At 37.0% G+C, this 15004-nt stretch overlaps 1 protein-coding gene across 1 annotated transcript in view; it reads right to left on the reverse strand.

Annotated features, from left to right (window-relative positions):
• Window positions 1-15004, reverse strand: part of ATRNL1 (attractin like 1) — a gene marked incomplete at both ends in the record, with an annotated part of 535835 nt that overhangs the window by 346259 nt on the left and 174572 nt on the right. The window contains one exon of the mRNA XM_082486299.1: window positions 12663-12756. Coding sequence (XP_082342425.1) covers window positions 12663-12756 — 94 coding nt within the window. The remainder of the gene's footprint in view (window positions 1-12662; window positions 12757-15004) is intronic.

The following is a 15004-nucleotide window of genomic DNA, read 5'->3' on the forward strand; positions in this document are numbered from 1 at the left end:
TTTTGAAAATAGCTATAAAAATAAAATTTTGTGCAAGATGAGTACTGAGCAATCCCTATCAACCAGCATAAAGAGGCACTATTTTAATTTCAAACTCAGCTATGTGTTGATGGCTTATAGAGAGCTATGAGCTATCACACTGCTATTTTCTTTTCCCATTGCTACCTATATACTTGTACTAGCTTAATGACAAATTGATTAAACCAGATGTTTATTTCAGCTCTAATAACTCTCGTACCAATTACTAATTACCATACTAATGGCCTATCATGTGTAAATTATAAGTCCAGATCTATACTGCACAATGGATAATATTTTATCTGAATGTTAAAATCTGAGAATATTGAAGCAATTTTCAAGAGCTTTGAATAGTCAGAAGCACTGTAGATCTATTAAGAAGAAATTAGATTCAGAGAATCTATTTTGTTAAAGTCACAATTCATTTCATTAAAAAGAATCAAATTTTTGGATTACTACATACATTAAACTTGTACACTGAAAATAAGGAAAACATGGATGTTCAGGACAGGTCTACCTTAGAAAATTTTTTTCCCTTCAAATCAAAACTTTCATGCAGATCCCTTCTCATTTCGTAAGACAAACATATTTGCTCGGGCCTACTGTTTCTCATCAATATATTCTTTTTGCTTTAAATAGTTCTACATGAGATACAAATTAATTCCTGCAAATCATGAAGGAACTAGATTTAGAAGCTTTTCCACTGCAATGTACTGACTTGGATAGCACAAGCCCCGACAACAGGCACACAAAGGTAGGCAGTCCCTTGAGCCTTTGTTCAGACCTGGCCAAAATCATGCGATCAATTTCCTGGATCAGCAACACAGTCACTTTAAAGCTACCCAATGCTTATTCTACTATTACGAAACTGTTTTCAACAGCGAACAACTCTATAGCAGCTAGTATTTTCAGTTACTTGTCAATTAATGAAATCAGTATCACCTTCAAACCATTCAACCTCATGTTCCTTTAACATGGCAAACAGATTCTGTCGAAAAATATTATTTTCCTTGTAAATGCTCCTTGAACACATTCTCTGCCCGGCTTAAAAAGGAAAAGCTGGAACGTATAAGAGCTGTGTGTTACATCAGTTACACTTAGTAAAGAAATACATGTTATGATGGTTAAATTCCAACTCACCTCCCGTTAGATATATATTTTGAATTTTCACATACTGAAATAGTAAAGGAAGTAGTTATTTTGACAGGTAATGTCCTAGTGTTTGTTTTTTTTATTATTTTTAAAATGGCCTGACAGTTCAAGAGACAAGCAATTCCTATATATACTTACTACTGGATTTAATTACAAAGCTATTTTATATTTAAAATTAAATTAATTTTAATAAAGTTCAGACTACATTTAATCAAGTCTCTCAGACAGTAAATGATGGATATTAACAATATACAAATGTACTAAGTATAGAACAGGTCAAATAATTGCTTACTCATTCCTATTTAAAAGGATTTTTCTTTAAATCAAAAAAGAAAAAACCCTTATTTTCAGTCATTTGAAAAGCATAAATGTTATTCGTCATTTACTGAGAATCGGTGCTCCGGGGAGATCTTATTGCGGCCTTCCAGTCCCTAAAGGGGGCCTACAGGAGAGCTGGGGAAGGACTTTTGACTAGAATAGGACGAGGGAATGGCTTTAAACTGGAAGAGGGCAGGTTCAGATTGAACATTAGGAAGAAATTTTTCACTCTGAGGGTGGTAAGGCACAGGCACAGGTTGCCCAGAGGTTGTTGAGGCCCCATCCCTGGAGGTGTTCAAGGCCAGGCTGGATGTGGCCTTGGGCAACCTGGTCTGGTGGGAGGTGTCCCTGCCCATGGCAGGGGGGTTGGAACTCGATGATCTTCAAGGTCCCTTCCAACCTAAACCATTCTATGATTCTATGCTTTGTCCCTCAGTGAATGCTGTCATTTCAGGAAGAAACAGCTTTATTAAAAAACAAAACAAAACAAAACCACAAAAGGTGTTTTGGGGGACATCCAATACTATTTAGTAAGCTCACCGTAGAATTTTCCATGTCACAAATCTCAAAAAAAAAAAATCAGAATTTACGTGAAAATGCAAAATTAACTATATGCAGAAAGAGCTGGCGTTCCTTTGAAATCATCTCATTTTTACAGATCAGTTTCAAATGAGAAGAAACCATATCATCTGTATCAAGACTCAGTATACATGTGGTCCACAACAATTTTTACTTGTTTTGTTCACAACTGCAGTTTCTGTTACAGACTGTTTAAAGTCTAACAGTACATAATGAAATACCAGTTCTGCATATTGAAATCAAAGTTTGTACTTAAATCATAATGCTTTTTACAATATAACTCTATTCTCTTTAAACTTCAGCCATCCAAATCTCATTTCTGTTGATAATCATTTAATGAAAATGGATCAATTCTCTTTTCTCTCCAAAAAAATACTGTAAAAAAACCTTACCAGCTCCCCAATACAATGCTACCATGAATAATTCAGGGGAAAGACTTCCATAAAGGTTTTTTACTGGAATATTTTTAAGAACTTCTACCAGAAACTGTTAAGTATCCATTTTATCCCTGGTAGATACCACAGGAGATAAGAGAAGCTGTACGAAGATCATAAACAATTAATGTATCTCCAGATGTACTAATCAAAACAGCCTATCAGCATCTCCTACTTCGCCTCTCACGTCGGTGCCCATTTGTAAGTAATGAGCAGTTGCATTGCCCTGGGGCAAGCAGCAGCTGGTTAACCCAAAGCCCTTGGGGAGGGCAGCGAGCCAACAAGGCCAACAACAGCAGGACATCTTGGGATGGAGCTGCGTGCCCAGCTCAACATCCCATCTCGCAATGGAGAAGTGGGGTGGCTGAGGAGTCAAGGGAGGGGGAAGGTTTCTTGGAAATACAAAGATTTCACTCCCCGTCAGGCGAGTAGCGTGTGCTTACGACTCTTTGCCACATGAATATTTGGGCGTATGGCTCCTAGAATCTGACAGACATTCTGCATTGTCTCCCGATTGGCTCCTTGTTGTTGCTTTCATCATTGTCATGAACCAATATCATTCTAAGTATTTTTTGGAGGCAGAATTTTGAAAATTTTGATCGATTCATCTTCCCCTAAATTGAGAACTAATAAAAAGAACCTGTTGTTTGTGAAACACCTGAACACTGATGGCTTTACACAGCCAAAACTATTTTTTTTTAAATACAGTTTTGATTAAGGTGACAAGAATACTGCTCTAAGCCCTTCTTTTGCCTTATTTCCCTTCTCCTTCCCTCTTCCTATGACTGACAAACAGCTGCTGATACAGACTATGAGCACCAGTAAAGATGGAGGCATGTCAGGAAACTCTTTGCCTCTCCTCCTCGGCTTTTCAAGCACAAAGGACCAATGACGACACATAAAAATTTGATAAACCATTTTTAAGGCTGATCTGTATCTCACATACTAGCCAGGATCTCCTTAAGGAGACCAAAAATTTAAAATCCCTCTGATATCATTGATTTCTCAAATGTGTACGTATACTAAAGCTGATCAGTGTTTATGTTTCATGAAGGCAAAAATAATCATATACATCAAATTCTTTGTTCTAGATAAAAGGCACATGAAAAACTCTACTAGCAATATTTGTTTTCTGGAAGATGCTCACCCTGAAAATGTTTTTTCCTCCATAAAATTTTGTAGGAGCATTTCCTCTTGAATCTTTGAAAAAAATTCTCCTTAAATATTCCTCTTCCACAAAGGAAATATCACTTTCCTCCCTTCTGCTCCATAGTTAATTGTCCAAATCTGACTCTGGTAGCAGTAGTCAGCAATAATAATCGTGATGCAGAAGGTTGTTACTATAACAGAGCATGCACTGAATTTAATCAGTTACAATATGGCAGTATATACTAGATTTTTTAAGAAGAGCTCCATCAAATACCTGATTTTGTCAGTCACAGATGAAGGGTTTTTTTGTCACTCAGATGAAGGGGTTTTGTCACTCAGATGAAGTTTTTTTTTCTGATGACAGCAGGAAAAGTAGCCAGAAAAGCCATCGATTCTCTCTTTTGCTTCTATAAGAGAAGCCCTTATCCTTAACCAAAGCAGTAGGAAGGCCCAAACAACTTCGTGCTCCACTGCAAATCTGTGTTATTCTTTTTGCCCCTGACTGCGGCAAATATTCTAACTTTTAAAAATTGAATTGGGGTTTTGGGTTAGGAAGAGATAGAGGATTAAGCATTGCCTTCTTTGAGATTTAGAAAAAAAAAAGCTATCTTTTTAACTCTTAAAAAAATCTTCAAGCGTTAATTTTATGGCATAAAGTCTGTAAAGAAAGATTTAACAGACTTCAAAGAGGGACAATCACTGAGGAAGACGACTCCAACTTCACTGCCTCCTTAAGAGGGAGGCAATGGAACAAGAATCAACACTGAATGGACCAGAGCCCAAATCCAATAAGAGACACAAGTGCTGTGATGCTTCTTACCTCACCACCAAATTGATAGATGCCCAGTTGCTCAAGTAGAATTCCCAAATCCAGAATGACTGCCTCAACTGCCCGTACAGCAAGCAGGCTGCAGTTAGGTGCCCGGGGACAATACAGTTGGAGAGCTTCTTAGCTACCTGTACACTCACCTAGATGTGTTCTTTATGACTGGGAATTACAGATCAAAACCAATTACTGGTCGTAGGTGTGTATACAGTTTCTCTGGACAGAAATGGCTGGATCAGAATATTCACCGGGCAGGTGTGAGACATAGAGGACATCAGGTGGACAAGCTGTTACTATCTGAAAAAGAGCTGGAATCTGACAGCAGGTATAGTGAATAGGGAATATTGAAGATGTAAAATGGTTAGGTCAGGCACACAGTGCCCGGCTATATCGAGGCACAGAAGTGCATTAATAAGGAGTAGTGAAAAGTACTCTGCTAGAGTAATTCACAGATCTTATCCTATACATGACAATTTATGATCTGTGAGATTAATTATGGCTCCCGTGAACAACGACAGTTTATAACCCAACCACAGCAGCATGAAAAGAACAGAATAATTATATTAATGGTTAACAGAGTGAGTGGCCATGACACTCAAACTGGATGTCTTTATGATTTGTGGGGACCCCAGCATCTTATCTGGACAGAAAGAATACACTATGGGGGTATTTGGTTAACACAGATTAGGAAAGACAACTGGCTGGTAGAATTGAATGTGGAAAAGAAGCTGTTCTCCACTGTCAGCAACCTCCTACAAGTTTTTTCTGGAATCTGAAAAACACTTTATGTTGGCTGTCTTACAAGAAAAGCTCTGGTCTCCTTTTACATCTTCTCAAAGCAGTGCCAAGAGATGCTGTAACTCCATGCTGTAACTGCATGCACCTCTCCCACTGGGCTGTTTGCTTTGTAAATGGAGTTGTTCATGCAGATTTTGGCTTATATTACTTTTAATAAGCCTGGCCTTCTAGCTCTTAACTGCAGTTCTAGTCCTGGCCACAGAGAAGCAGTCCCAGACACCTTCATCGCACACCCTAAAGGATGCAACGCAGCACAGCCCCATCACTTTCAACAGCTTGAACTGGGGAAGAAAAAACCTCAAATTGTAAGTCTTTCCAACCTACTGTGATCTTGTCTTAGACTAAGGAGAAGCATTGTGCTTCACAGATATGTGCAATTCTGCTTTAAAATTAGCCCTAGGCAAGATGTAAGCCAGCCCAAGCCACAAGGCCCTTCGCCCCCTCCTTAGCTATATGGGAACAGCCTCAAAAGCTCCCAAACATTTTCCAAAAACAAGCAAAGAACCTAAGGTCACAGCTTTACTGGATAACAAGAAGTCGGACTCAATAGTAAAGCAGTTTTTTGGCAGTCATAACCTCCCTTCCTCTCCTCTTCCCAGTAAATCTTCCGTGTAGCACAGGCTACCCCTGTTTCTGGATTTCGTGTATTAGAGTAACCATTAGCATCACTCCAACTCCGAAATTCATCCCAGTCCAGACTCAAAACCTACCTAATTAAAGGCAGAATAATTGTCTTCAGCTTCTGTGTAGCTTTAAATCCTTATAGGTCTTTTTCAGACCTAAAGAACTTGCAAGGTCATCTATTCTTATCCCCTGTGCTACTCTATTATAATAAAAATAATACACTGAAGCATTACCTTACCTATACTTCCCTAGACTATTGGGACTATAGCAACATATAACACCAAAAATTACTAGCAATTTTTATAAAAGAGGTTTGCATTATAACAAATGCATGCTGAACACTGGAATTCAAAGCAGGTCTCACTGGCACGTCATCTGTGAAAGATTCAGGCAGTCTGCCCTGTTCCACTGATTCACTGATATATTCTGCACTGAGCAAAATAGATTATTCAAATACCATTCACTGAATGGCATGGCCATGGCACAGGAGGCACAATTTTTTAAAACAAGGTATTTGGATTCACTCATTTTGAAAGAAAATTCAGCACCAAATATTTTTCAAATAAAAAAAAAAAATATACTACTTAAGAAAACCTATACCCAGAACACATACTAATGTAAACCAGTTGGACACAAGAGACAGGTGCGCTGCTTGCATTCCTATTTTACAGCCAGGAGTGTTTGGAAAGTTGTAAAGGAAAGTCTGTTTTGCTCTGCAGTTTGTATTTTTAGAGGTAGCTTGGAGAGGAAATAATGAATATAAAAAACCTTAGAGAAAACTGAAGCCCAGTGGTGAGTAGGTTCTGCTCTGTTGAGCTTGCCAAACCAAAAGACACACTTACATATGAGCATGCAGTCAGTTATGGAAGAGCCTAACTTAGAAATCAATAGCAAAATTATTTTATTCTCATGAAAGAGAAAAAACTCACACCCAAACTGTTCCCCATTTTCCAGACAATTAGTACCAAACTCAGAAAGGTAAAGGCATATTTCACCGGAGCGGAACACCTAGGAAAATTACACGTACAATTTTTAATACAGCTCTTGGCAAGAGGCGGCTTGCTAACATCACTAGTTTTACATTGCAATACCAACATTGCAGCATCCTCCAGATTTAACAGGTTCACAACTGACCCACGATGAGGTAGCAACACAGAAAGCTCTCGGCCAAGTGCTTGGAGCTGCTCCCTTACCCACTTGCTCCTTCTCAATTCTTCACTGAGAACACTGCCTTCTAGGAACAGTACAGGACATTCAAACTCCAGTTCTTCTCTATTTTCAGGCAAAGTCAGGCAATTTCCTGAGTCAAATGTAACGTTTACAAGTAACAATGCTTACAAAAAGCGGTGGTCCACTTTTACCGACAGCCTGCAACTCTGAAAGGTCCCAGAGAGCCTCATGAACTTTACATATCGTATACTGAATCTACCAAAGAAGAGAAAGGGAGACCTCCGTAGTACCAAAAAAAATCAACAAAAAGGTTGATAGCGACATACAATACTGCCAAAAAATGTTTAAAAAAAGACTGTACAAGGCCCACTGAGAAGCAGAAATGATATTTTTCTTTCAATTTTAGATTGATAACCTATCTCAAACGTTTCAAGTGCCTTCTGAGTGTTAAGCCATTACAGTGCATTTGGGTCACGTTCTGAAGCTTTGATATCAGGCATATTGTTTAAATGAAAGCTGCAATTTAAGCAAAAATGATTGATGCCAGAAACATGAATAAAGAAAAAAAAACATATCTCAAATCCTTGATAAATCTGGCAATAATTACTACATGTAGAGCAGAAAACTAGTAGATTTAAAACATATATTTAATGTCGAAGTGGGAGTTTTATTTTATCGTTCTCCTTAGCAACCTGACGATCTAGCTCTTCAAGAGCTAGCTGAGGGCTTGAACCTATCCTTACAGAAGCAAGCTAAAATCTTCAGGCAGTTAAATAAGAAGAGAGGCAGTCGCTAAACCCACCTAGATCTACCAGCCAGATTTTGCTGGAATTCTTGAAACAGCACAGCTAGTGGAGTAACATGCATAGGCACGTCAAAGCGCTCTGTTAAATGGAAAACTGAAGGACTGGACTCAGCGAGAACAAGGAGAAAACACCTCATGTCAAGTACAACCAAATATGCAAAACTAATGGTGGAATATGACCAAGTGACAGAAAAAGGAAAAAGCAAGCCTCAAAAAAGAAAAAAAAATAAAATACAGTTTCCTCGAGTATTTTAAAATATTAAATATACTTTTTAACTTCACTTTAGAGAAGCACAGATCACCATAGTAACCAGTATTAAACGGATTCTACCCTTTATCAGGAAAAGGTAGTTCTTCAACAGAAGAAGAGTCCTGAGTAATGTGCTCTGGGCAATCCTGCTTTAGCAGGGGAGTTGGACTAGATGATCTCTAGAGGTCCCTTCCAACTCTGAAAACTCCGTGATTCCCCCCAATATTTTCTTTTCAGCTAGCAGTTCTCCATTAAAGAAGTCTTGAAGCCCAGTTTTTGCCCAGTTCTTACATAGTTTTCTGGTAGTTCTTTTTTATACACACCACAGCAGACTTTCTCAACATTTTAATGTTTCCCAGTTAGGTAAAATAATTATTATCATGATTTATGCCTGGGAACTTAGATACACTAACGTGGCATCTAACCTGCCTATCATTCAAAGATACGGTTCCAATACCAACGGGACACGTCCAATACCCTAAAATCTGCCACAGTGGAAAGTACTTAACAAAAGAGATTGATTTCCTTCCCTCAAAACTCCAGCAATGGCTGTAACTGGGAAGTACAGTGCAATAAATGTTACAGTACATCCAGTAAAACCTGACAATTTGAAAAATTCACTATGAAACTTTATTTCCACCAAGTGTTTGTAAACCTGCAACCTTTCCAGAAGCTCAAAATCTGTCCAGATTTACAAGGAATGACAAAAGCTACAGGCACATCTCCAGGTGAAGACTGTCTCTTAAAAGAGCCCAGACATACTGAAATTCTCAAAGAACAACTGAACTACGCAGTCAATTCTGTAATTTTCATATTTTTCGTCCTTGCGTCCAGTAAAAGTTCTCTCTTTTAATATCAGAATTTGAAATTTGAAACATCCCCTTAGCATATTCCTTGCATTTCATTAGGCCTGTTCCTGAAAATTTCTCTGTGTGTATAATCCTGCATACGGATACACTGGAACCTACAGAAATTTTAAACCCTATGTAGACAAAATTTTATGAGGGAATAAAATGAGCAGCTAGTAAATCAAATATTACAGAAAATTAAATAAAAGTATCTTAAAGTAATAGTTTCCATCTAAAAATATGTTTTAAGTCAATATGATTTTCCTGTTACTGTCAATGGCACATTTCATTATTAAGATTAAGGGAAAAAAGATAAGTGTTTTTATTTGTACCTTGTTTTATTGTTTTATAGTCTAGTTACTTTGAGTAATAAAACCATTCTAATCAGCTCCTCCTGATTAGGAGAGTATTACAGGTTTTTACCATCTGAAACTACCTACTTAAAGGAAACAAAAATATTTATTTTTGGAAAAAATGTTAAAACATTGTAAAATAGAATGTGACTATATGCTCAACGTTGCTTTAGAACACTAATTTTGATTTAAAACTGCCACTGTCCTTCCTGTTATCCAACAGCACATTTCAGAAATTAATATAAGAGAGATCGGTAAGCTAAAAAAATTATCAATAAATAATAAAAGAAGAAAAAAAATAATGAAGATCCTCCATAAACCCACAAATAACTAGCTGCTTTTAAGCTAAGGAGGGGAAAAAGAAAAATAAAAAAAGAAGCGTTGTAAAGTTTCCTTGATTTCCTACAAACTCTATCCCCAAGGTATGGCGTGCGCTGCACATGACGAGCAGATATAAAAGCATCAGAGGGAAAGAGGAAGAGAGGGAGGGAGGGAGAGAGGGATATAACATACAACCCTGCAGCTATGACTTTCGAATCAATACGATTCTTGACAGGAATATAAATCTAGCTTTCACACCAAACGGCTAGAGTTTGGAATTTTCACAGAAATCCTTATTTTAGAAATCACAGGGTTATAGGTTGGCTGCTGAGATTGCACAACAGCCTATCTAACGACCGGCAAAAAACAATTTTTATCCAGAGCTATGGAGAACAGTATTCACACTTCGAATCAAGTTACAAATGATTTATATAGAATATAATAAAGTAATAAATACAAGTAAAGCATTTAGCAGATTTAAAATAATTCTTATCTTCTAAATAATGACAGTATATGTATTTTGACAATATAACACGACACTTTCAAAACAGGTTTTAAGTGTAAGGATAATTTTTACAGAGAAAATAGTTGTTTTTTTTTTAAAACATAATACAATCTGATCAAGTTTGCATTATTGATACGAAGTTTACATATTAGATGGCAGTACAGGACCGAATCCAGTGATTCAGGAGTGACTTATTTTTCATGTTCTTCATCTCCTGATGTTCTAAGGGAAATAACTAAAAAACATTTGACTGAAACTTCCATACATGAATAGATCATTCTCCCAAACCAAGCATCAGAGTAAAATGACAAATAGTAAGTGTATCATCTCATGACGTGCGCTACAACTATATCTGTGGTTATCGGCTTTCCTCAGAATATCTAAGTGATCTTACAATAAGTTTCCAGTGCTGAAATTTTATCCCAGATAGTCTCCTAATATGTTCAAAGTGTCTGTTACTGGAACTAGTCTCTTTCTACATGTGCTGCCATAAACTAGACAGTCTACATAGCTTTTTTTTTATTAGTATTATTATTATTATTTTTTAAAAGCAGAGTTAGGAAAGGACTTAAGAGCAGAAATTCAATTTTTATGCTAATATTTGTGTCTATGAACCCAACAGATGCGAAGTTCACAATCTGAAATGTGATCACAGCCAAAACCAATTTGAAAATGGCTGCTCTGCAGAGTTTATTTCATCCAAAAGAAAACATTTGGAATACCAAATGCTTTAACAACACAGCTTGTCCTGGATAAGCCTTTGGTCTATGTAAGGATCTAGGAAGGGGAATGTATTATATGTGACAAAACGAGGGATTTCAGTTTGAAATTGCAATTTTAACTTTATTCTGGAAAAGTCATAATTCAAATCTCTGTTTCCTCCATTTTGTGGAATTGCTGTAACTCTTGACGAGGACAGGAAAATCCACCACCAGAACGACCTTTTCTCTTCTAGTTCCGGACATGGGATAAAAGAACCTTTTATGACAGCTATAAACCCAGGACTGCAGACTGATATGCCTGAGCAGCACAACCAATCGTATGAGACAAAAATTCCAAATCAGACTGGAGAAAACAATGATGAAATGGACACAGGACAAAGGGAAAGGAATAGCAAAATAGGTATGCGAAATACAGACGGGGGAAAAGGTCTATAAAGAGCGCCTTAGGCTGAATGGTAGTTGGTAGAGGACTGGAGTTATGAACAAAGAAACTGTTTCCCGTAGTTCAAGTGTTCCGATGTACAGAGGAGTCGATTTATTTTTTTTCCCCCATTCTTTGTAAACAGGTAGAATGGCATCAACATACGCCTGTAGCACTCTGGTAATCAAACCATTCATTAACATCTAGAACTGATTAAGTATTTGGACACAAAAAGAGGAAAAAATAACTTCTCAGTGAAGACAATTCAGAGTTTAAAGATATTATCACTCTTCAGCTTTTGTCATGATAAAAATTCATCATTTAGGGAAACGTCTCATCCTGAGAGTCTCCAATCAGCTGGACAAAAAGGCCCAGAGGTACCACTGAAACAGCACACCTGCCCACACAGCTCTTTCTCATGAATATGCACATCACCTCTGTATTAGATTATTTTTTTTTTTCTTGACTATTTATGAAGCAAAGCGTTAAGGGTAGGGATTCAAGCCAGTTAATAGCGCACCAAAGATGAATCCAACCCACAAACCCAGTGAAAGAATCCGCCTTGTAGCAGGCAGAACATAACCTTCTGGCACCTCTCCCTGCTGGGGAGGAATAAGCTGTATTTATGCCTTTTCCCCAGTTCCAACTAGCATTGCTAAGGCAGTTTCGGAGTGAGATACTATTTAAAATAACTATAATTGTGAAAGGAATGAGGTTCCTATTGGATAATGCAGTGTGCATGATAGAATGAACTGAAAGAAACATCTCTAAATATAAGGCTACTCAGAGTTAACTTTAATGTGTTGCAAATTATCGCTCTAAAAAACACAATAAGCTATTCCAGTACAAAACAAGATACAGTAATTTTACTTTGCATGACAGGTCTATACATTCCTCTTTTCTATATTTCAGGATATGAGAAAAATGTCTAAGACACTGTGCACCTTAATATGTTTCCAAAACTATAAAAATCTAATCACTGTAGATTCTGATCAAGATATGTGACAAATGTACTGAATATGATTACCCATTTTGCAAATATTTTTTTACTTACAATAATTTTTAAAAATAAAAAAAAAAAAAAGGAAGACAACTACAGGTAATTATCCAGTTACTTCTTTTTACAGGATATTTTTTTAAATCGGTAGTGTCTGCAAAATATTACTAACATTTGTGATGTAATTCTTTAACAAAAGAGTAAGTAACATTGATGTTTCCCAAGAAATGTGGGGAACACTAGATTCATCACTAAAACATTGTCAGGTCAATCACAAAATCCAAAAACAAAAGCAAAACAAAAGAAGGAAAAAAGTGATTATACACCAGGCAGGAATTGCAATAACTTTGGGCTACATTTAATTGTACTCACAGTTGACACTGGTCTCCTTTGATTCCCTTGGTTGTGCAGAAACATTTCCCTGTTTGCATGTGACAAATATTTGCATGTCCACTGCATGTGCAAGCTATAAAATCAAAACAGAAAAGCGAGATTTATTCACCCGTATTTTACTTGATAACTAAAGGAATTTTCATGGATTTTAACACTTCATCCTAAACACATTTCCTACAAGCGGTATTAAAAAAAAAATAATATTACTACTTCAATTATAAGCTTCTTCGAAGAACATTTCACTAGCACATCATTTAGTTTATTTTCTGTAAAGAACCATGCATGTGTCATCAGGGGCTTTCCTCCCCACCTTAAATAATAACATTTTGAGAATAGCCATTAAAGTCCACCATCTCAATGGGCAATACAGAAAATTATTAACAATACATCTTTTCAATACAAGGTGAAATACTGACCAATGGCAAAAGCAATGGCAAAAGTCCATTAGTTTCAACTGTGTAATTAAAGAAAGTATTATTGCGGATGTTTGGTAAAATGTCTAATATAATTGGAACTCTTGCTTTTGACAAAAGCAACCAAAAAGAAAGCTTTGAAACCATTTGAACAAAGGCGAAGTTAATACCACGATTATGGTCCACAGGAAGAATGTTCTAGAAGCAAAAAACAGGCACATTTAAAACCTCCTGAAATTTGAGCTGGAGGAGAATCGCAGAAACATCATCGTTCCGCTCCTTTTTAAACTCAGTTGCTAACGTCAATCTCTCCACAGTCATCTGCCCACTGCCACTTTTGCCGCCTGACTGATTCTCCCCTCAAAACAAACCTTTGTGTTCCCAACTCTCGAGCTTTCTTTTCGCTTTTCCTTCCTGTGTTTATACGAATGACTATCTTGTTTAGGCAGTCCTCCCTCTTTTCTAACCAAGCGTACAAAACTTAATAACCTCCCTCTGGTAAATGTGTCAATAAGTTCTCACATCAGACTGGAATAATTACCTGCTAATATTCACACTACATTTGAAGCCTTTCTTTAATACACAGTAACTCTGAACCTACCTTCATGAGCAGATTGTACTTTCACTGAAGTTTTAATTACAGCTAAGATAAAAGTTTTAGTATGTGGGCTCCTGCTTGGGAACACATCCGACACTAAGTGGTGATCTCTATATAATAAATGTTGATTTTCCACTTTATAATCCTAATATTGAATTTCTATCAGAGAGACGGAGTTTTAATGTTCCTGTTACACTGAGAAGGAATAAGACACAATGATGACTTCTGTGGCAGCGTCCCATACCATACACCCCTAACCTCTCTGCCCCAGCCTAAGACAAACAGGGAAAAAGGTAACAAAGCAGCCAGACCAGAACCACAATTAAGTATATTATTGACAGAATATTTCAATGTCGGGAATTCTATGGTTTATTCAGCCTTCAGAACTTGGTAAACAGCCAGCTGAAGCTGAAGGAGCGATTCTTACTAAAGAGGTACTAGAGCTGCAAACTGTCTGCAAGAAACGCATCCCAGAAACTTCTGTGCACCATATAATGATGCGTGACGGTTTTCTCGCTTTCATAATATGGCTTGTAACCACATTTCTGAAAAACACCTACCGTTACCACAGAGTTCTGAATTTTGTAATTTTGCTATGATCTTGACGCTCTGCAATAAATGTTCATTGAAGTGCTGCTACTATGTAATCAGTTATGTCTTCCTAAATCCACTCACGTTTTCCCCTCTACCTTTATGGAATGATCACTTAGGCACTTTAAGCCAGAAAAGCCTCTTCTCAGAAGTTATTTTTAATTGTGTAAATCTTTGTTATACTTTCAGTGAAAAACAAAAGCATATACCCTTAACAGCTTTTTCTGCTTATGGTTAATTGCTCTTTACAGTGGTGCACCATTACAAGACAGCATCAAAGTTATAAAGGAGCTAAAAGGCTGAATTCCAAATCATATTCCAAAAGTTGTCAATGTATCAACAAGTACAAAATTTATTGCCAGCCAACCTTAATTGATTACTCCCATAGTTATTGCTCACTTAATAGGAAGTAGATACCAAATGTGAAAGTGGAACTTTCTTTACTTGAGTAACTCTTATTCACTAAAACTATTTAAACACTAAAATATAAAAGCCTTTGGACACTATGCATCTTTATCACCTCCTTGAAAAAAAATGGTGTAAAATTAATTATATAGTAAAAGTAACGGATGTAGCCATATGAGACTTTGTGGAAGAGCAAAACAGTTCCTATTGAGAGCTCAGACATGACTTTTATACCCAGTCCATGGCATATACTGACAAAGCAAACTTTTCAGTACCATTTATCCCCAAGGACATAGAGAACAAAGAGGCTAGCA

Source organism: Vanellus vanellus (genome assembly GCF_965231255.1).
Source record: "Vanellus vanellus genome assembly, chromosome: 7".
Classification (NCBI taxonomy): Eukaryota; Metazoa; Chordata; class Aves; order Charadriiformes; family Charadriidae; genus Vanellus; species Vanellus vanellus.